Source organism: Camellia sinensis, chromosome 9, assembly GCF_055761805.1.
Source record: "Camellia sinensis isolate YWXY chromosome 9, ASM5576180v1, whole genome shotgun sequence".
Classification (NCBI taxonomy): Eukaryota; Viridiplantae; Streptophyta; class Magnoliopsida; order Ericales; family Theaceae; genus Camellia; species Camellia sinensis.
In genome coordinates, this window is record NC_138969.1 from 184,306,029 (window position 1) to 184,328,848 (window position 22,820).

Consider the following 22,820-nt stretch of genomic DNA (forward strand, 5'->3'; position numbering starts at 1 on the left):
AATACAATAAAAGAATCCTAGAACTTAGGAAATGTCCGCTATACCGCTGTTCGAAATATAATACCAGCTACTCAGAACACACCACCTACTAACGCCAACAGCCAATACTATGATAAGGGACTAACATCCCTCTACAAGAAACAGCCAACCAGATAATATGGAGATTTGCTACCTTACTACCATTGAGGTACAAGTCTATACCTAACGAAACTATATGCAATTCACTCTTGAAAACAACGCGCTGTATGTACAAAACCTAGTGCCAATCGCACACTTCACATCCTTCCGAGGAATTCTCACAACAATAGGCCGAAACCTCTACCACAAACATAAGACCAAATAAGGAATGCTCACAGAATTACACACACCCGGCAAGTATAACTCTTCTCGCCCCATGATAACCCCAACCAAAACACGTATCCGTCAACAACTCTTTTAATTTCAAAATATGGCTTAGCAGCCATCACCTTCCCAAACCAAATCACAAGTGTATCCATGCATCAATACAAAAGTTTTCTGATTCCACAATAACTTATCACATTAATAAAAATTTAGAGTCATTACATGCTTCAATCTGCCCAATCCATGGAAATAAACAAGCAGGTATGATGTCTCAACATCCCTAAAACACATTGGTTACACAACAAAACCTAATGATTACAACGATAACCCACCGATTACAAAACAAAAGAGCCAAAACAAAACCATCTCATCGGTACTGCCAGCGTTGCCTCTCCTCGCTGGACCGCTAAAGTTGGTTATTCTCCAACCCGAGATACCCTAAGATCTCACAAGCCACAGAAAAGAACTGCTGATATGTCCTAGCTGGCCACACCTGGAACAAACGCATAATTGTTCACTAGGGGCCTAAGAATTTTGCTCTCCCGAGGCCCCCAAAATCTGGCCCGGTTGGTTTCCATAACAATATTGCCCCTGGCCAGCAGGGCCGGCCCTGGCCTAAGGCCAGTAAGGCTTGTGCCTTAGGCCCCACAATTTTGGCCCAAAAATAGGGCCCCCAAATTTAATAAATTGTTAGAGGCCCAATTTTTTTTTTTTTTTTAAGGATCAATTTAAAGGGCCCCAAAATGTTTTATTGGGCCCATGTATAGTTTAGCTCATATTTATGTGGTTTGGCCCATATTTATTAAAATGAAAAAATATATATATATATATATAAAAAGAGTGTTTGGGCCCAACCCAAACCATACATACAATATACAACATTGTTCACTTCAGTGTACTACTTCTGCTTTCAATCTCTCTCTCTCTCTCATGAAGTGATGAAATGAAGACGGAAGTATATACCAAGTTGAGGGCAGACGCAGAGCACTGAGCACAGCATTGTGAGCGACTCTCTCTCTCTCTTTCACATATTCCTCCGGCGACTCATTCTCTCTCATACACACTCTCTCTCATGGTAAGTCTTCTCTCTCAGACTCAGTATCAGATTTTATTAAATAAAGTTGCCCTAATTTTTTTTTCTACACTCTTTCTCTATCACTTAGTGGAATAATAAATTTGCCCTAATTTTTTTTTACCTTCTTTATCCATTAGATTTTAGTGGAATAAATAATTTTACCCTAATTTTTTTACCTACGTATTTATCAGTTTTAATTGAATAATTTTTTCCTAATTTTGTTTCATTAAATTGTTTTTTTTTTATAATTTATTTGCTATCGGATCAGTGGATTGCGATTTGTGGATTGAAGTGTTTGTGATTATAGCCGTGTTTCCTAGGAAGTATAGTTCTGGAAATGAAAAGAGAAAGAAGAGGATGAAAGTAGAACAATTAATTCAATCTCAATCGGGAGCACTTGATAAATATTTTGGTATCAAGAAACAAGTACATATTTCGGATTCAAATGACAATGATGATGAAGATTTGGTAATTGAAGAACCTGCTCATTGTGTGAATAATAATGAGAATGATGATTTGTTGATTGAACAACCTAGTGAACATATGAATGAGAATGAAGATTTTGGAAATGTAGAATCTAGTGAAAGTGAAGATGTCAATGTTGAATGTGGACCTCTAAACATTTATGACCCTAGTAGTTGGGACAAGATTGATCAAAATTTAAGAGATTTATTAGTTGAAAGAGGTCCTATAAGAGGTAATGGTGTGAATTTTCCCCTAGATGACAAAGATGGGCATTTTTCTTCTACATTTTACATGCGACAATTACAAAATGGAGAGAAGCAGGATAGGAAGTGGCTAGTATATTCAGATGCTTCAGACAAAGTGTTTTACTTTGTTGTAAGTTGTTTAAGCAAGATGGGAACAATATTCATTTGGCTACTGATGGATTGAAAGATTGGAAGAATATGGGCAACAGGCTTAGAAGTCACGAAACTAGTAATGAGCACTTTATTTATATGAGCAAATGGATTGAATTGGAAAGTAGATTGAAGAAGAATGAAACAATTGATAGAAGTGTTCAAGAACAAATCAACAAAGAGAGAGAACATTAGAGACAAGTGTTACTAAGAATAATTGCTATTGTGATCACTCTTGCTAAAAATAATTTAGCTTTTTGTGGAGACAATGAGAAGATTTATCAAGAATGAAATGGAATCTTTTTAAGCTGAATTGAAATGCTTGCCAAATTTGATCCAGTAATGCAAGAGCACATTCAACGTATTCAAAAGAGTGAAATTCATTACCGTTATCTTGGTCACATTGATATAAATGTTAGTGAGTAAGATCAAGAGTATGATTGTGGCAAGAATCAAAGAAGTGAAATATTTTTCAATTATTCTTGATTGTACTCCAGATGTTAGTCATGAAGAACAAATGTCTCTTGTGATAAGATATGTAGATGTTTCAACTAGTGTGGTAAAGGTAGAAGAATTCTTTTTAGAATTTTTGAAGGTGGATGATACATCGGGGTTGGGACTTTTTAATGTACTTAGAGAAGCATTGCACACACTCCAACTTGATATTGGTGATATAAGAGAGCAAGGATATGATAATGGCTCTAATATGAAAGGGAGACACAAAGGTGTACAAAAAAGAGTACTTAAAATAAATCCAAGAGCATTCTACATGCCATGTGGGTGTCATAGTCTTAATCTTGCCCTTTGTGATATGGCTACCTCTTGTTCCAAAGCTATCTATTTCTTTAGAGTGGTACAACGCATATATGTGTTGTTTTCATCTTCTAAAAAGAGGTGGAAAATTTTCAAAGACAATGTGGAAGGTCTCACACTTAAGCCATTATCACAAACTCATTGGGAAAGTCGCATTGAAAGTGTTAAAGCAATACGGTACCAAGCTCCACAAATAAGAGATGATTTAATTTAGTTGGAAAAAGAATCTGATGAGCCCAATACAAAGTGTGAAATTGAGAACTTTGAGTTTTTGCTTTGCATGATTATCTAGCACAATCTATTGTTTACTGTCAATTCTGTTAGCAAGACATTTAAAGCTGAAGACATGCATATTGATGTTGCTATACATCAATTAAAAGGACTCATTACATTTCTTGAAAAGTATAGAGAAACTAGATTTTTGGAGGCCATGATTGAAGCTAAAGAAGTTGCAATTAAAATGGAGATTGAACCTACATTTCATGAAAGGCGTGTCATTCATAGAAAGAAACATTTTAATGAGAATGTTAGTGAAGAGGTTGCATAATCAACTGAAGAATCCTTTAGAGTTAATTACTTCATATATATAATAGATCAAGCTCTTTCTTCACTTAAGAGTAGATTTGAACAATTTCAAATATATGAAGAAACTTTTGGATTTTTGTTTGATTTGAAGAAGTTAAATTCTACCAATGATGAGTGCTTGAAGACTTATTCGGCTAATCTTGAAGACTTTTTGAAACATGATGGACTTATGGATGTGGATGGGAAAGATTTATTTTCTGAGTTAAAAGTCTTCAAAGAAGTTTTGCCAAAAGAAATCAATAGGCCAATTGAGGTGATGAATTATTTGAAATTGATGGATGGTTGTTTTCCAAATGCCTGGATTGCGTATAGAATATTGTTGACTATTCCAGTTACCATTACCTCTGCAGAAATAAGTTTTTCAAAGTTGAAATTGATCAAATCCTACCTTCGATCAACAATGTCACAAGAAAGATTGAATAGATTAGCTATATTGTCTATTGAAAAGGATTTGGTAGATAAATTAGATTATACAAACTTAATTAGTGATTTTGCAGCTAAAAATGCAAGAAGAGTAGTATTTAAGTGATTGTTGGGTTAATTGTAAACTGGATATTGCTAAACTATAAAGCAACAAAACCAGTTTTTAATATTTTTGAGTCATTGTACTGATTTTTTCCTATCTTAATATATGAAAGTAAATTTTAGTTTATAATTTTAATGATTATATGTGCAAGTGTACTTAAATAAAAAATTTGTAGATACCTATCATTTTATGCATAAATTTTTTATTAAAAAAAATATATTAGAAGGGCCCCATTTTCATAGTTCGCCTTAGGCCCCACAAATCTCAGGGCCAGACTTGCTGCCCAGACGAATAAGGTTGAACCCGACTAGGTTGCGGAATGCCTAGAGAAGTCCTCGGTTGGGTACAAAAACGTTTAGCATGACTCGGCTGATTACACACCTAGCAAATAAATGGTTCCCGAATACATGACTAGTTCGAAGTCTGAACTGGTGAGGATCCCAATGACTGCTCCTCCATCGAGCATTCAATCACTCCAAGTCCTGGCTAGCTAGATGATCCCGGTGGTGCAATTACTAGTTGAGCTACCGATCTTGCCCTCTTCCTCTGTGGGCAAGCCGGAGACTTGTGGCCCAATTGATCACATTTGAAACAAGTGAAACCCCTCTGCTTATCGTTTCCCGAACCCAAACTCGGCACTGGAAAAGTAGATCTAGACTGCACTCCCGGAGACTGTTGTGGGTTGAAACCCCTCTGCCTCTTAAAAGGTCTACCAACACCCCGGGTTACAGGGGTTGCCAAGATGGCCTCTGTCATACTCCGTCCCATGACTAATACCGCTACCTCTACATGAGTCGCTGCTTCAACAAGCACACTGTAACTTCTATGCCAAGGCCCGACAATTCTTCCTTGGATGTCGTCACACAACTTACTCTCAAACTCCAAACAATGAAGTTCCTTAGTCTCCACCAATTCCAGAGCAAACGTCGACTGGTTAGTAAACCATGCTTCAAACTGTACTAAAGGTGTAACACCTTGGCATAATTCCATAAACTATTTCCATAATTTTTCTCGTGTGGAAGGAAAGAAATTGTTAGTTCCTCGTCTAGGCATCCTAACAAGGGTAACCTAAAGGTTAGCACAGTCACAAATGTGCTGAAGCCAATTTACACAAGTCCTGGTACGATGGACAACATTTAATCCACTCCACGTAAGCATCTAGTCACATAAACACATACGAATTTCCTTTCTAGATAATGACTGTCCCACGGTGTTATCAGAGTTCCAATTAGAAACAGCAGTGATCAAGTGCTCTTCTAATAAGACTTCTAAAAACTTGTAGACCCAATCAACATTTTAGGAGTGAAATCCCATATCCATATAGTAATATAAGCATGTTGTCACGTAAGCATACTATATGTATACATCTCTGCTAAGCGAGACAAACTCATTGTAGTAATAACCACTTCCCATGTACCCAAGTATTCAAACCCGGTACGATCTGATACCAAGTTATAACGCCTCGAATTAAATAAAATAAATCCATCGATAAACAATAGTATAATTGAACGACACGCTTTCATTAATCAAAGTTTAATACAGCAAAGTGACAGATGCAATAAAGGATGAAAGCTACACTCGTATCATATGCCTTACATGCTTACATCTTTCCAAGTCGTTGCTTGCGTACAACAAGGTGAGTCATAAGCTCAATACAAATAAAGCGCTAGGCTTGTACAAATATGAAACACAAAATATAAGAAAAATAAAAAATATAAGCCTTCAGCTCCACAGTCCTCCCAAGCTAAGCCCTTGGTGAAAGCATATCACCAACACTTGAAAATGGTTTTCCTATGTAGGATGAGCCAAATCCCAATAGAAATAATTCAGTACAAGATATGAAACTTAACAAAGATATAAGGGTAATATGTAATTACAATGCCATTGATAAACTATTTCATAATTCTTTTACAAACCATGCAGTACCAGCTGTATTATTTCAATTCATGACATCAGTTCCATTTCATTTAGTCAACCAAATTGAGAATACAACTCAATAGATCTCTAACCAGTACCACCATCATACAATTACTTCTATTTGCCATTTTACGGATCTTCTGTCTGCGGGGAGTCGACACCCATATATATATATATATACATACGCACGGTTTTCGGGACTTTCACCCTGGACACTCAGGCCAACTAATTCAATGGAGTATATCCCCTATTTTCTCCCAAACATGGAGTACATCCCCTATCTCCTCCCAAACATGGAGTACATTCTCTATCTTCTCCCAAACATCATACATATATAATGTATTTAAAGACATAATCATATTTAATGACAACGAATAAGAAATTAGTTTCAATTTACCTAATCCTCATGCAATTTCTACAACAATCATAGCTATCCTCTACCGATAGCCCAAAACAAATATTTCTAAACAGATATACAATCTCCAAAACAGATAAACTATTTAAATTTCCATGGATGAGAGATAACAATATCCAACTCTACCATTTACATAAATATCTATCTAATTTCACATTTCCCATATTAATTCTATTATTTGTACAAAAAAAATTTTTGAAATATTTTAGGGCAAAACTCCATTCTCTTCCAAATTCAACCCGTGTGTCAAAATCAACAAATTTAACACAACACATCCTCATATTTACACCTACAACCATTTTCTATACCTTTATTTGACAACCATTCCTTTAATTTTAAACCAAAACCCTAGGTTTGTTCAAACTCCTCCAAAGATTACAATAATGTTATACAAAACAAATAGCTAAGTTAAAAGTCATATAGAAGTATAAAAAATCTTTACCTCAAAGTTAGGAGATGAAGAAAGCAAGGTAGAACCTTCAACAACGTCGAAACCAAGTATTAATCGGATCAAAACGGAGCTCTTAGAATGCTCTAGCTTTTTCTCAAATACATTAGGGTAGAAAACCCAATTGATCTAGGTTAAAATGTAGAAAGAGAGTGAGTTTTAGACAGAGAGAGTATAGATCTAAGGTTTTGAGAGAAAAAGAGATGAAAAAGTGGTAAAAAAGTAGGCTGCTGCGAACTGATATACGCACAATTCACTCGAGCACAAGAAGTGACACTCGAGCGTCAGACACAATAATTTGTTCCGCTCGAGCGCATAATACACACTTCAAGTAGTTTTGCAGAGGACAGACCACCGCTCGAGATCAAGAAAGGCCACTTGAGCGCCCACCTGCTCGAGCGTAGAATACACTCTTCCAGTAGTTTTGCAAACTTGCAAAAGTACTGAGAGTTTGCAAAGCCCACTTGAGCGCAAGAAGTGCCGCTCAAGTGGAGGACCAAAAACCTGGCCAACATAAGATTTGAAAACCAAGCGACCAACCTGTTCCAAACACAACCGCGACAACCCAATAGCTAAATTTGAGGAAAATACAAGAGAAGCAAGGTATAATCAACAATAAAAGACCATGAAACCCGTACCCAGAATATAACAAGGGTCGAGTCCAAACCAAAATCGTTATAGGTATTCTGTTTTCATAACTTAGTGCACAGAGTCGGAACTTAGTGTGTGTGTGTGTGTGTGTCTGAGTGGTATATGCACGGGCGCCATTCTTCTTGCCCTGAATAGTGGAGTTTGGACCTTGAACTAGAAAGGACTCTTAGGAAACTTAAAGTCTCTTCTCGTGTTCCTAGGCTTGAATATCCATATCCATACCTTGAACCAATTGAGACAGCAAACCCGAATGGCCTAAATGGGCCCAATTGGACCCTTAAGGATTACGTCACACCCACTGCATATACATCACCATCACGCATTTAGTTACTCGACACCACCGCTGCTCATTATGAGATTAAATCTAGCACCATCCAAATGCTCCCATCATTCCATAGACTAGCTCATGATGACCCTTACAAATTTCTGCATGAATTTCTGGAAATTTGCTCTATAGTAAGGATCCAGAATTTCACAAATGAGGCCTTAATGTTGCAACTATTCCCATTTTCAGTAAAGGACAAAAGCCAAACTTTGGTTGAATTCCTTACCTGCCAATTCTGTCACAACATGAGACCAATTACAGTAGAAGTTTTGGAGAAGTATTTTCTCATTGGTAAGACCAACTTAGACGAGCCATCACCAATTTTGCTCAATTTGATGACGAGCAATTTCATGAAACATGAGAAAGATTTCGTGACCTTTTCCAACAGTGTCCCCACCACCAAGTGCCTGATTGGTAACTTGTTCAAACCTTTTACTATGGCTTACCCATATTCCAACACATACAATCCGAGATGAAGAAATCACCCTAATTTTCCATGGCGACCTCTTTCATAAGGCACTTCTTACAATTCTCCACCACCAAGGAAGAATTTTAATAATTTTGCCTACCAATTATAGACCCTCACAACCTTACCGGCCACCATCACCCCCGCCTGTTCCTCAAGGCAACTTTACCTTTAAGATTCAAGTGTTAGAAGTTCTCTCAAAACTTAAGGAATTAGCACTAGTAGTTCACTCCTATACTCACTCTATTGCCAAGCTAAAGGCCAAATTAGGTCAAATGGCTAATAACATAAATAGAAGAGATGAAGAAAAATTACCGAGTCAGACTATGGCCAACCCTAAGGGTCAATATGGCGCAGAAGGGTCAGGTGGGAATGAAAAGCACCACGAGTAGGCGTAAGCGGTGATCACTTTGACAAGTGTGAGAAAGTTAGAGCCTCAACCAGTTGCGTCTGATGCAACTAAGGCTAAGAAAGGTGATCACAGTGGTCAACCCAAAGAGAGCAACGGTGAGGAAGAAACACATAAGGGGGATGACTTAGTCCCTAGTATTTCACATGAGTGTAAGGCACCATATGTGCCTAAGGCACCCTTTTCCCAATGCCTTGAGACATCGTCCCCTTTTAATAAGAAGGCGGCATCTATGGAAGCGATGATGGAGGTCTTTAAACAAGTGAAAATCAACCTTCCCCTGTTGAAAGCAATTAAGCAAGTACCCTCCTATGCTAAATTTTTGAAGGACCTTTGTATGCAAAAGCATAAATCTAGGACACACGTGTCCCATAAGGTCGTACTCATAGAGCAAGTAAGCTCCATGTTATTGAATAACATACCCCCCAAACTTAAAGACTCGGGTGCCCCAACCATTACATACATTATAAGGGATCATTTTATTGATAGGGCCTTGTTAGATTTAGGGGCTAGTGTTAATTTGTTGTCGTACTTTGTGTACAAAGAATTCGGGCTTGGCGAGTTGAAGCTCATTACTGTTGCTCTCCAGTTAACTGACCGGTCCCTCAAAATGCCACGTGGCATGATTAAGGATGTGCTAGTAAAGGTCGATAAGTTTTATTTTCCTGTTGACTTTTAGTTTTAGATATGAAACTGGTAGCCAGCTCTCAGAAACAAACCCTGGTGATCTTAGGTTAACCTTTCTTGGCTGTGGCCAATGCATGCATAAATTGTCATACCGGGATTATGGATGTTTCATTTGGAAATGCGCAAGTGAAACTCAATGTTTTTCAAGCATCCCAATAATCCCATGAAAGAGATAAGTGTTTATTTATGGATGTTATGGATGGGATTGTGGAGGAGGCTTTACTCTCCGTTCTTGTAGAGGACCCTCTAGAGGATTGTCTAGCTCATTTTGGGTTTGAAAATTTAAATATTGACGGGTCAATGAAGGAGGTGAATGCCTTACTTAATTCTTTTTCTACACCGGATTTTCCTCCGTGGAAAGCCCAATTTGAGTCCCTTCCTTCTCTATCTAGAGAGCCCTCCATACCATCCTTAGTCACACCATCTACATTTGAGTGGAAGCCACTCCCGACCACACTCAAGTATGCATTTTTAGGGCCAAATGATACTTTACCTGTCATCATTGCATCAGACTTAACTGCAGAGTAGGAAAGTCAATTAATGAGTGTTCTTGTGGCACATCGAAATGTTATAGGGTGGTTGGTGGCTAATTTGAAAGAGATAGATCCCTTCGTGTGCATGCATCATATACATCTAGAGGAGGAGGCTAAACCTTCTCGTGAAATGCAACAGAGTCTTAATCCTAAAATGAAAGAGGTTGTGAAAAAAGAGCTGTTGAAAATATTAGATGTAGGTATTATATACCCCATCTCGGATAGCAAATGGGAAAGTCCCACACAAGTGGTACCTAAGAAATCGGGCATCACTGTTGTAGAGAATGAGCAAGGAGAGTTAGTCCCCATATAAACCACTATTGGGTGGCGAATGTGTATTAATTATAGGAGATTGAATTCCATGACTAGGAAGAACCATTTTCCTTTGTCATTTATTGATTAAATTCTTGAGAGGTTAGCGAGATAGGGTTGTTGTTATTTTCTTAATGGCTACTCGGGATATAATCAAGTCCCGGTGTACCCCGCTGACCAAAAAAAGACCATATTCACTAGCCTTTTTGGCATTTTTGCTTACTGGCGTATGCCCTTTGGGCTATGTAATGCACCGGCGACTTTTCAACGGTATATGATGGCCATTTTCTCTGACATGGTGGAGAAATTTTTAGAGGTCTTCATGGATGATTTCTCGATGTTTGGACTGTCTTTTGAGGAATGCCTTAGAAACTTGACTAGAGTGTTGGAACGATGTACTAAGGCAAACCTGATTTTGAGTTGGCAAAAGAGCCATTTTATAGTTCGTGAGGGTATAGTGTTGGGACATATTGTGTCCTCTTGAGGTATAGAGGTAAACAAGGCTAAGGTTGACCTCATTGTAGGCCTTCCTCTACCCAATTCTGTGCGTCAAGTCCGATCTTTCTTAGGGCATGCAGGTTTTTACCGTAGGTTCATTAAAGGCTGTAGTAAAATATCCCGTCCTTTGTGTAGTTTACTTGCTAAGGATGCATCTTTTATTTTTGATGAGGCTTGTTTGAAAGCCTTTGAAACACTAAGAGTGGCCCTTACTACCGCCCCAATCATGAAGTCGCCGAATTGGTCGCTTCCCTTTGAAATCATGTGTGATGCCTCGGATTATACTGCGGGGCTGTGTTGGGCCAAAGGGTCAATAGGGCACCCTATGATATATGCTCGCACTCTCTCAAATGCACAATTGAATTACACTATCACTGAGAAAGAGTTGCTAGTTGTAGTCTTTGCCTTAGATAAATTCCGGTTCTATCTCCTAGGTTCCATGGTCATAGTCTTCATTTATCATGCCGTTTTGCGATATTTACTATCAAAAAAGAGACCAAACGTAGGTTGATTAGGTGGATTCTACTCCTTCAGGAGTTTGACCTAGAAATCCGGGACAAGAAGGGATCCAAGAATGTAGTTGCGGATTATCTATCTTGCATCTTTATTGAGTACACGAGTGATCCCTTAGCTTTGTACGACTCATTTCTGGACGAGCAACTTCTTGCGGTATCACAAGTGGCCCTCCCCTGGTTTGCTCATATAGTGAATTACTTGGCGGTTGGTCAAATTCCTCAAACTTAGTCTTAGTAAGACAAAGACCGATTTTTCTCACAAGTCAAGCATTATTTCTAGGAAGACCCGGAATTGTTCAAGTATTGTCCGGATCAAGTGATTCGATGTTGTGTGCCGGAGAGTGAAACCCATAGCATTCTCACATTTTGTCACTCTCATGCATGTGGCGGCCATTTCAATGGGCAGAAAACAACCGCCAAGGTTTTACAACGTGGGTTCTATTAGCCCTTTATTTTCAAAGATGCCCATAACTTCTATAGAGCTTGTAAGCGTTGTCAATGCATGGGCTCTATGTCACGGTGAGATATGATTCCGATGACCCCTATTTTGATTGGTGAGATTTTTTATGTTTCGGGCATCGACTTCATGGGTCCCTTTCCACTTTGAATACATTTTGGTGGTTGTGGACTATGTCTCCAAGTGGGTGGAGGTAGTGGCCACCAGAATGAATGATCACAAAGTTGTGGTTAAATTCCTCCATGAAACCATTTTTTGTCATTTTGGGTTCCTACATGCCATAATTAGTGACGATGGTAAACATTTTTGCAACCGATTTTTCGAGACATTGGTGTGCAAATACATGATCACTCATAAAGTTGGCACTCCCTATCATCCCCATACTAGTGATCAAGTAGAGGTTTCTACTAGGGAGGTTAGAAACATCCTCGAGAAAGTTGTGAGGCCCAATAGGAAAGATTGGTCCACTAGGTTGGTTGATGTACTTTGGGCCTATCGCACTGCATATAAGACACCCATCGAGATGTCTCCATATAGGATTGTGTTCAGAAAACCGTGCCATCTCCTTGTTGAGTTAGAACACCAGGCTTTGTGGGCCATTAAGAAGTTTAATTTTGATATGGCAAAGGCCGGTGACCACCAGAAACTCCAACTTAATAAGTTAGAGGAGCTTCGCAATGATGCATATGAGAGCTCAAAAATTTACAAGGCTAGAACTAAGGCATTTCACGATAAACACATTTCTTGTAAGTCCTTCGAGCCTCACCAAAAAGTGTGGCTGTTCAATGTTAAATTGTGATTGTTTCTGAGTAAACTCCGATCTAGGTGGGATGGCCCATATAAGGTTATTGCAGTCTTTCCGCATAAGGTGGTTGAGATTAAAAATCCATAAGATGGTACGACCTTCAAGGTCAATGGCCAAAGATCGAAACATTTTGTGGATGATATTGAAAAAATGAGACTTTAAATCCTCTGAAGGTGTAATTTCTTTGGTGTTTGTCATGCTCGAATGGCATCTGACGGTCTAGTATAGCCACCTAACTGTGTTTGTAGTAAGTTCCTAGGAGACCAACTTAGATGGTGGAAACTAAAGTTCGAATGACAAAGCCTAGAATGCAAAGGTTTGAAATTTCTGAGACTAACGTCTGGTTTAAATACTCAGGGGTGTGAAGATTGCTTCAAAATCACCCTGGCTTGAACTCTATATGGTAGCCCCATAGGTCGAGTTAGCTTTATGCGCCTCGATTCTGAATACCAAATCAACCTAGTCTGTCACCCTGTTGGAGAATAGGGAAAGTTACAAACATTGTTAGGGAGAAAAGTAGTATCCGTAATTTTCGCGTGAAGATTATATCTTTGTTAAGCATTCTGATATTTTCAAAGTACTATATTTATTTCGGATGTGAAATGAAGATACAAATGGATTGACATGTTTTGGGTTGTACTTGGTTTTAAAAAAAAAAGTGCAACAGACCGCATGAGCAACCCACATAGGCGCACGAATGGAGGTCCTAGAAAAGGGTGCACGAGCGGAGGCTAGGTCGCACAAGCAGCCCGAGCCCAAAACCACACTATTTCAACGCCACTGGAGCTTCCTAATTCCACCGCTAGAGCGGCCCAAATAGGCACAAAAGCAGCCCATCCAAAAAAAAAAAGAAGGTTGGAGTGCACGAGCGGCCCAGGCCCAAATGGACACTGTGTGAGCGCCGCTAGTGCAGCCCAATTTCGTTGCACAAGCGGCTCATAATTCACCGCACATGCGCGCAAGAGCGACCTAGTCCCCAAAAAAAAAAACTTGCAGATTATATTTTATTTTATTTATTGTTATTTACTTATTTAATATTTCTTCAACAAAAAAAAAAATCCTACAGATTTTATTTTATTGTATTTTTTATTTACTTTATTTATCTTTTCATTAAAAAAAAACAAAAAAAGAAGAAGAAGAGAGATTTCTTTAAGAAAACCCTAACCCACTTTTGACCAACACCACTTCCTAGCATACTCTCTATCTACCTCTCATCATCTTCTTTGTTCTATCTCTCTCTCTCTCTCTTTCTCAACCCCACAAACCCACAAACTCATCAAACCCTACCATCACCATCTTCTTCTTCCTTCAACTTTCACTCACCTTTTTCCTCACCACCAACTTCCCATCGGAGCATCACCATCTTCTCCGACTGGAGACCTTCCGGCGGCCATTTTTTTCGGCGGATCTACATCTTCTCTTCTTCATTTCTTTTCTTCTACTTTTTTTCAAGGTAATCACTCTCTTTTTGTTTAAATTTATTAGTTTTCACTTGTAATATTAGTACATTGGTAGTTTAATGGTGATTTTGAGCTTTGTTTATCACCCTTGTACCTATCATTATCATCCCTCATCCCTCACACCAAAAAAAAAAAAAAAAATTGTGCTGCTCGTACTAGAAACTGACCACAGCACGTGCGGCCATCTCCGGCGCATGTGCGACCAAAAAATAAAATCACCAATAATAATAATAATAATAATAATTTAGCTTGTTGTAGCCTATTTTTTTATATAATTTAGTTGTTTAGTTAGTGGTACTCGTTAGTTTAATTAGTTGGTGGATTGTTTTTATTTTTGTTTTAATTGTTAGTTTAATTGTATAGTAGTTTAGTTGTTATTTTTATTTTTTGTATTTTTTTTATTTTATTTTCTTCTCTTTTTCTCTACTAATTTATTTATTTGTATTTCATATTTGTGTTTGTCAATTTTCTTTATGCTAACTTAGTGTAAGTTAATTTAGGATAGTATATTTAAAAAAAAAATTGAAATAAAAGAAATTCGGTAGTGTGATAACAATGAGGATTTGAATGATTCGTGCATACATGCGATATTTGATGAGTGCTGATATAATAGTTCCACATTTTTAGTTGTGTTGGTTGTATTATTTTGTGCAAATATGTCTACATCATTCCGTCGAGCACCCAAATGGCCTCACAATGCTAACATTACACTTAAGGATGTGCCAACCGCCATCTGGGTCGACAAACAAATTGCCCGTGACACACCATTTGATGTGGACTTCTTCCATCGCCACCAACCAACTACGTGGAGTGTCCAACAACTTGAAGACCGGGGCTTCCTGGGCATCTACACCGTCACTGAATCGGCGTATCTTTGCATTGTGCAAGTTTTTTATTAGAACATGTACATCAGTGACGAGGCCCCGGGAGCTCTTTTGTCCGTTGTTAACGGGGTGGAGTTAGTGGTCACACCAGCTTCCATTGCCGATGTTTTTCACTGTTCCATGGACACTATCAATGAAGAGCAGTTCTTGGTGTTCACTCGGGAACTCACAGTCCCAACACTTGTGATCGAATTTTATGAGAGGCAGCAGGATAATGACAATTGAATTAGCATCCATCGAGCTAACTTACCATGCTGCCTCCTCTTCCTTGGTGTGGTTCTAAAAAAGAATGTCATCCCTCTAGGCCACAAGGAAGAACAGCGCGGGGACTTCCTCCATGCCTTGCACCGATTTGACTTCGGATTTTGGGTCGACATCCCTATTTTGATCTTCAACTAGATGGCCCATATCCTTAACGAAGTCAAGTTGCGTAACACTCGAGGCGGTTCTACATGGGCCCTCCATTTCGTCAACCTCATCACTGTACTCATAAAAAGACAATGGACATACCCACTCGAACCCAATGAGATTCAGCTTCCGCCGCCAACGCTTTATGGTAAAACTGTCATGATCCAAACCCGCGCCTAAAAGTCTGGATCATGACCGGCCAATACATAGGCCATAAAACAAAATTTCCATCACATTTATCGAATGACGGTTCCTAAAGCGGAAGCAAATATAATAACCAAACAAAACGTCCATTGTGCAGTGCTTAAATGCTAGGACATTAGTACACCATACCATCTATAGAGAGTTCAGATACACAGTTCATAGTCTATAGACAAACACGTTTAAGTTATGCAAGTCTATACAAAAAGGTAACAACCCAAAATTTACATATGGACAATGTATCTATTACAAGTCTTTAAAGACTTAACAAAATGTGACATAAAAAGGAACCCCACAAAAGCTAAGAGGCTCCACTTGGGGAGGCTCGACAAAACAAGTCCAACAAAAGGCTCCTAGAGCTGACCTAAGGCTAGCCTCCGAGCTGATCACCTATATAAATATACATAAATACGAAATGAGCAAGGCTTAGTGAATAATAGCAATTTAAGGAGGTTCATGTAAATGAGCATAAGCTTTGGAGAATATTTTTATAAGTCATGTGCTTGTCTTATTCATAAGTTCATTCAAAAATAGCCTTGGGCCCACGTAAGACAAAACAACCTTGGGTCCAACATAATACATAACGACTTTGGGCCCAACATATCAACATCTGTTCGAAATATTAAAGAGTAGATGAAACATCCGCATGTATCCATCTCCCTTGGCCTTAGGCCATGAGTCATAAGTAATCCATATCCTTATAGGGTAGATGGTACATCGGCATGTCTCCATCTCCCTTGGCCTTAAGGCCATGAGTCATACATAGTCCACATCATAATGGCCTCTTCCTATCATGCTTAACAGAAACAAAACGACCTCGGGTCCATGCTATATGCCATTGTTCAATCATGCCAATTATTCCAATCAAAACACAATTTATATGACATATGGCATTCACAAGCAAAAATGTATAATCCACAATCACAATACGTAAATAAGACATATCGTTACACTACTATTACTCACTGTGATGTGGTCGTTCAACAATCCCCTCCAGTACGTGACCTACACATGGCACACAACTTGTAAGTAATTCACTTTTCCTTAGCCTTTTTTTCTTTAATCATTGGTTCGATTCGTTTTATTTCCATTCAATTGTAAGCATTTCAAAACGATCAAATGTACACATTAACAAATTCGGAGGGCCAAAAAGAGTAAAAGAAGCTGACAAGATTTTTCCCCACTGGTCGCACGTGCGGAAGTCCCCTACCACACGTGAGGAGAGGTGCGCCGCACGTGCGGCTTCGCACGTGCTTTTATTTCAGATTGCTCAACTGGCCTTCCTTGTTTTCTGCACGTGCGGCTGTGAGCCACGCACGTGTTGTTGTGCATCTCGCACGTGCGGCCATAAGCCTCGCACGGTCAATCCTAGGCTCTGTTTGAGCAGTCCAAAAATCATCAAAGACTAAACTTTCCAAATACATTTCTAAGGTTTCATACAAGCAAATTTATCTCAACATCATGACATGTGAACACAATAAACACAAATCTCAAACTCAATTAGATCATAACTCATTTTAATTACTCCAATTGCCACCTTTCTTTCATTTCTTCATCTTTTCATGGTCTATCACAACATATACAAACATATATATATATATATATATATACATATATATGAGTTCAAAGCATGCAAAAACTAAAGAGTAGAAGTGATACCTCTCAAGCTAACTCAAAACAACCTCAAAATACAAGGATCAACTCTCAATTAACCAAACACAATGAATCTTTATGACTTTCATGGATATTTACTCAAGTAAAATCAGTATTCAAAATCCTAAGTTATATAAGTGTAAAAACTTCATTTCAAAGCTTGATGCTAAGAAATTGAAGAGAGATTTGGGGTATTTTAGTTGATTTGTACTCACCTTGAACTCTATTCTATAAACCCCTTTCCAATTTCTTCAATCTTCAAGTCTTGATTGATCTCTTCTTCCTCTCTCTCTCTTTTCTCTTCTTTTTTTTTTTTTTCTCTAGAAACTCTCCAGGAGTTATTTTGTTTTTATGTTTGTTGAGGCTAAGTCATCTAAGGCTCATATAAGTGACCCTTATATCTATCAAGACTTGAGTCATGAGGCTAATTAAGTTTAATTAAGACTTGAGCCTAAATAATTCAATTAATTTGTTACAAATCAAATTTTACAAAACTTCATGTAATGTCCTAAAAATCATGTTAATCATAACCGTAAAGTCAATTTCGGTTTATTGTGCCTTTAAGGCTTCCAATTTCCAGTCCGAAGGACACAATTCCAACAAATTTTCTCATAATTGACAGATATAAATTTATAAACTAGTAATTCACACATTCAAACATAGAATTTCATATCAAACACATACACACACATATAATGAGGGAGTTTAAGCATATGAGAGGGTTGTGTTATTACAAAAACCCAATGGCGCCAAACCACTGCTCGCCTGCCGCCTTCACTACTCCTTCCTAATGCCCCGACCAATCGTAATGATGTTTCGGCAGAGCCTACCGCCGCACCAGCGCCAACACCATTCCGTATGACGCACGCGCAAATTAGGCTCTTTTGGATAATCAAGCCACTATTCAGCAACTGTGGTTGATCTCCAAGCAGACTATCAGGCATATCAGGATTACTCGCAGATGGCATTTGATGGGTATCGGCAGTCAGTTGCATCTCTACAAATTGACTTTTTTACATACCGAGAGTCGAGCTAGTAATGGTTTGATCAACTTGGAGCTAAGGTTCATGATGAGGCATTCGAGACTTGAACGCTGATGCATGCCTTATTTGAGCAGCATTTTCCACTACTGCCGGATCCAAATCAGTGATATCCATTATATTTTCTTTATTTTATTTCTTTTTGTTTTGTTTTGTTTTATTTTTCTTTTCCTTTTATACTGTACAGTAAAAAAACAAAGTGTGTGTGTGTGTGTGTTTGGTTCATCCTTGCCTTGCTGGATATGCACCTGCGCCGTCTAGTAAGATCATTTCTCTCTCATTTTACTATCTACTTTACAGTTGCTTACATTGAAGACAATGTTATATTCCAGTTGGGTTGGGGGTTATTATAAAAACAATTCATGTTTGTACTTGCTACACTTGATTGCACCACTTGATTTTCACTTTGTGCCAGTATAATAGTGATATAAGCATATATTAATTGGGGAACATAGGGGACTTGTATAAAAAGGGATTATTGAGTAAATACTCACATGTGATGTTTGCACTAGGAGAGTTGTTTGTGTTTGTGGTATTAGTACATTTGTCAATAGTGTACCTTGATTCACATGAACACACTTTAATAGCGGTGACCTCTCTATTCTAATCCCTAGTATACATCATAGATAATTGCTAGTATTGCAAAAAAACATAAATGAGTAGCCTTGATTCTCACCCAAAAAAAAAAAAAACACTTAACTTGTTTGGGTTCATAGCCTTTTTAATTCGAGTTATTAAGCCCGTAGAGGTGTCTCTACACCTAGTGCTCTAAAACCATCTAGTTTGGGAGTCATTGGCCCAATACTTGCTACATGGGTTAATTAGAAAGTATAAGGGACCTAGACATTGCATAGCTAAGAAAATAAATAAATAAATAAATAAATAAAAACTTGTTCAGGTTCATAACCTTTTCAATTCGAGTTATTAAGTTTGTAGGAATGTCTTCACACTTAGTACCCTAAAATCATCTAATTTGGGAGTCATTGGCCCAATGTTTGTTACATGAGTTGATTAAAAAGCTTAATGGATCAGGGAATTGCACAATCTTTCAAAAAAATAAAAAAAAAAATGATGAGAATCTTGGTTGCAAAAATTTTGTTTTTCTGTATATGTTGGGTGTTATTGTGAGTTACACTGGGCTATTATAGTGGACAGTTAATTAGTTATGGAGAATGCACTATACACCAAGGGCACTGATGATGTGTTTACTAGCATTCACAAGTACAAGAGACTTTTGTCCACTGTGCCTTCAACGACTCATCATGTCTTAGGCCTCGTTTGGCAAGCGATTTTTTTGGTCAAAAAGTTACTAAAAAGGTCAAAAAGCTAACAACCTATACCAAAAAGTCAAAGATTTCATTTTCTCTCTACTTTTTGCACATCTTTTCGTAAAAAGTTAAAAATTTATCCAAAACATACTAATTTTTTTTACATCATATTTTAGCAAAAAAGCCAAAAAATTATTAAAAAATCACGTTCCCAAATGAGGCCTTAATATCACATTGTAGTTGACACCTAAGTTAATTGATAGTTGGAGTAGTGTGATTACTTATTGTTGTTGAGCAGATGTGAATATGTTGATGTTTGTAAGTATTATTTCTGGAAACCCTCACGAGACTATATTCGTCCACTTGGGGTAACCTTGTGGTTTAAAGGCTTGTTGCATATGCTAAATGCAATCATGATCCCTATGAAAGTGACTTAGAGTTATTTTACTTTTCTTATTTCTTTTGTTTTACTCGAGAACTAGCAAAATGTAAGTTGGGAGGCGTGATGTAGGCCGAAATGTACTATATTGAGGCCACTTAATTTACATTTTTAGTCTTTCAATGTTGTTTATTTGGTGGAGATGATATGTTTTGTGCACTTGTGCAGATTTAGCAAGTAACATGCAAATTTAAGCCAAAATGGCATGAAAATATATTCTCCGTGCGAGGAGCAAAAAATCTCATCCGCCACCTCGTCGCACCGCACGTACGGCCAAGCTTTACTGCACGTGCGGCCCACCACCACTCGAGCGGCCCACGTAGGGTTGCATGCATGAAATTTTAAGGCTCTTCTGTTGGGAATAAAAGGAAGAAAAAGAGGCTAAAACCAGGTTCGAAAATATTTCAGAGAAAAGGGAGAGTGAGGCTAGAGTTTGAAACAAAAGAACTTGAAGCTTAAAGAATGTCTCCTATGGTAGCTTCTTCTTCCTTCACCTATTCTCACTCCTCCATAAGTAGCTAGGCTCTTCTTTTCCAGGATTTTGATGAAACCCTAGCCATGTAAAGGGATTTTTCTTAGGCTTTGATTGTGAAACAGTTTGAATAAATGTATGGATGTTTTAGAAGTTTATAATGATTTTGCTTTTCGTCTCTTCAAGTATTTTATTCTCTGTGATTATTTAATGCTTTCCATATATTTGTTTTCTTTGTGTTTGTGTTCAAAGTATGAGAGGAGTCGTGCTACGAGAGACGGGTCGTGTTACTACCATAGTTTAGAGCAAACGCCTTGTGCTACTTGAGATAACTCGTACATGTACGTTGAACACAACAATCCTCTTAATCAATGTTTCAAACTTGTAGTTATGAAATATTGGATAGTTCAAACTGAAGTGCAATTGATGGTCATTGTTAAGTCTTATTCATGTGGTTAGTGGTGAATTTTTTACCCTATGACTTTTTCCAAAAATCAATATCTCAAATCATATGTTTAATCGTCAATTTAATTTCTTAATTTCATTTAATTCTCATTTAGTTATAATATTTCTCAATCTTTTTACCAAAATTAATTTAGAAATTTAAGAATTAAATTAAATTAATTTTTTGTTTGTCCCTGTGGATCGATACATGGACTTACTATTATTCTAAAAATATTTGATATAGTTTAATGTTTATATTTAGTGTGTGAAACGACCCATCAATAACCCACAATGCCAAACTATCAAAATACTAAAGTTATAAAAAAAATAATAATAATAAATACAATAAACTAACATCAACCCTAAGCTCAAGAAAACAAAAGAAGTCCGAAAGACATGTCCTAAAACCGTAGTTATTTCTTGTCACCACCGTAATCCCAACTAATTATGCAAAGGAAGCTCGGCTACGCTCAAACAAAGCACACCCAAAAATGCCAAGAGACAAAACAGGTCAATATACAAGTATACTGGTATGAGTACAAGATTTGACACCTACTTATCCACCAGACACAAACAAAAATACATTTAATTCTTGTTACGGGATAAGATAAGTAGTTCCATCTGCACCGAGGCGAATGGATAGTTTCCCAGGATACGGTGACACTTTAGTTTCTTACCCGCATATAACTAAATATAAATTGAGAATAAAATAAACAAAATAAAAATAATATACGGTGGGTTAGCCCTGCATAAAAACTTAGTAAGACTCACCATTCTAAAAAAAGAAAAAAAAAAAAGAAAAAGCATAATTTAATCATATAAAAACGCATCATTTCATACTTAAATCATTCGAATTGACAAAAACTCAAAAACCAAAAGTTGTACATAATCAAATTTCCTAAAAAGTAACGCGAACGAATTTAGTAGAAACTGAACAAGTTAAGAGAAAAACTTAATAGAAAAACCTAGACGAAATTCGATCGAAAAATCTAAAACTGAAAACAAAAAGAAACTGCCTTAAGATGATTTTTTTCGGAAAAGTTCAAAATATGAAAAGTGTTCAGAATAATGTGAATAATGTTTTACTTCAGTTTACGCGAAATCAATAAAAATGAACTCATTTCATGGGTTAAAACAACATCTAAAATCTGCATTGCTAAAATAAATAAAAATTATTATAACTAAGATCATCCGATTATAAGTTCTAATCGATTTATTTAGTAAAAAGTTAAAATATAAAAGTTGTCTAGAATTACATACACATGCCTCTGTCCAAATTTCGTAATTTATTGGGGTCGTTTACTATTTTTCGAGATGTACAAATCAAAGCAATTCAAACTATACCAATAAGTTCATATTTAATTTTTATATCTTAACTCCACCACTTCAGCTCTTCACTTCCGACTTTCACTTCCGACCTACACGTATATTCCATATGTCTTCCGTATACCTAACACCGCTCTGAAGCCAAACTTGCACGGGGATATCGTCCCGAGTTTGGCCCACTCCCCTCGGACGGTTAGCATATATGTACGTGCGTAAATCAAAACACTCGTCTACTCGTGAGAACGAAACAACAATAGATACATTTACACAATCCCTCATCTACTCATGAGAATAAACATAACAATGTCAAACTTAAGGTATTCAAATAAATCTCATAATCCTTACCATTTTTTTTATATTTTTTCTCACCAATACTCAAATAAAACAACAATCTTTGGAGTGATGGTGGAGTATTCGGAATTTATTTACGGGTTCAAAGTTTATTTTAATTTCATATATCCATCATTGTAATTACAACCATAAAATAAATACATCTGAAAATCCTAAACCTTGCATACACATCTAACCAAAATAATTAAAATCAATCCATCATCTTCATGTAAATACAATATCAAATCAACATCAA

General features: G+C 37.3%; 1 protein-coding gene and 1 long non-coding RNA gene across 2 annotated transcripts; one reads left to right on the forward strand and one right to left on the reverse strand.

The window, feature by feature from the left end:
• Nucleotides 1-1,774: 1,774 nt before the first annotated feature.
• LOC145799981 (uncharacterized) lies at nucleotides 1,775-4,204 on the forward strand. Its single transcript, XM_082889630.1, has 4 exons — nucleotides 1,775-2,257; nucleotides 2,705-3,016; nucleotides 3,383-3,579; nucleotides 3,658-4,204. The coding sequence occupies exons 1-4, from the start codon at nucleotides 1,775-1,777 to the stop codon at nucleotides 4,202-4,204; spliced, it is 1,539 nt and encodes a 512-aa protein (XP_082745756.1).
• Nucleotides 4,205-5,702: 1,498 nt separating this feature from the next.
• On the reverse strand, nucleotides 5,703-16,598 carry LOC145798884 (uncharacterized). The gene is made up of 2 exons (XR_014340710.1): nucleotides 16,559-16,598; nucleotides 5,703-5,992 (listed from the first exon to the last, which is right to left on the reverse strand). It is a non-coding gene; the product is annotated as an uncharacterized LOC145798884 (long non-coding RNA).
• Between the last annotated feature and the right edge of the window lie 6,222 nt (nucleotides 16,599-22,820).

Excerpts from the sequence above, each read along its gene's own strand:
- LOC145799981 (XM_082889630.1), top strand. The coding sequence starts at position 1,775 with ATGAAAGTAGAACAATTAATTCAATCTCAATCGGGAGCACTTGATAAA. Across the intron at positions 2,258-2,704 it reads ACAAAGTGTTTTACTTTGTT|ATCAAGAGTATGATTGTGGC; the intron begins GTAAGTTGTTTA and ends TTAGTGAGTAAG. Across the intron at positions 3,017-3,382 it reads ACAAAGGTGTACAAAAAAGA|CACAATCTATTGTTTACTGT; the intron begins GTACTTAAAATA and ends ATGATTATCTAG.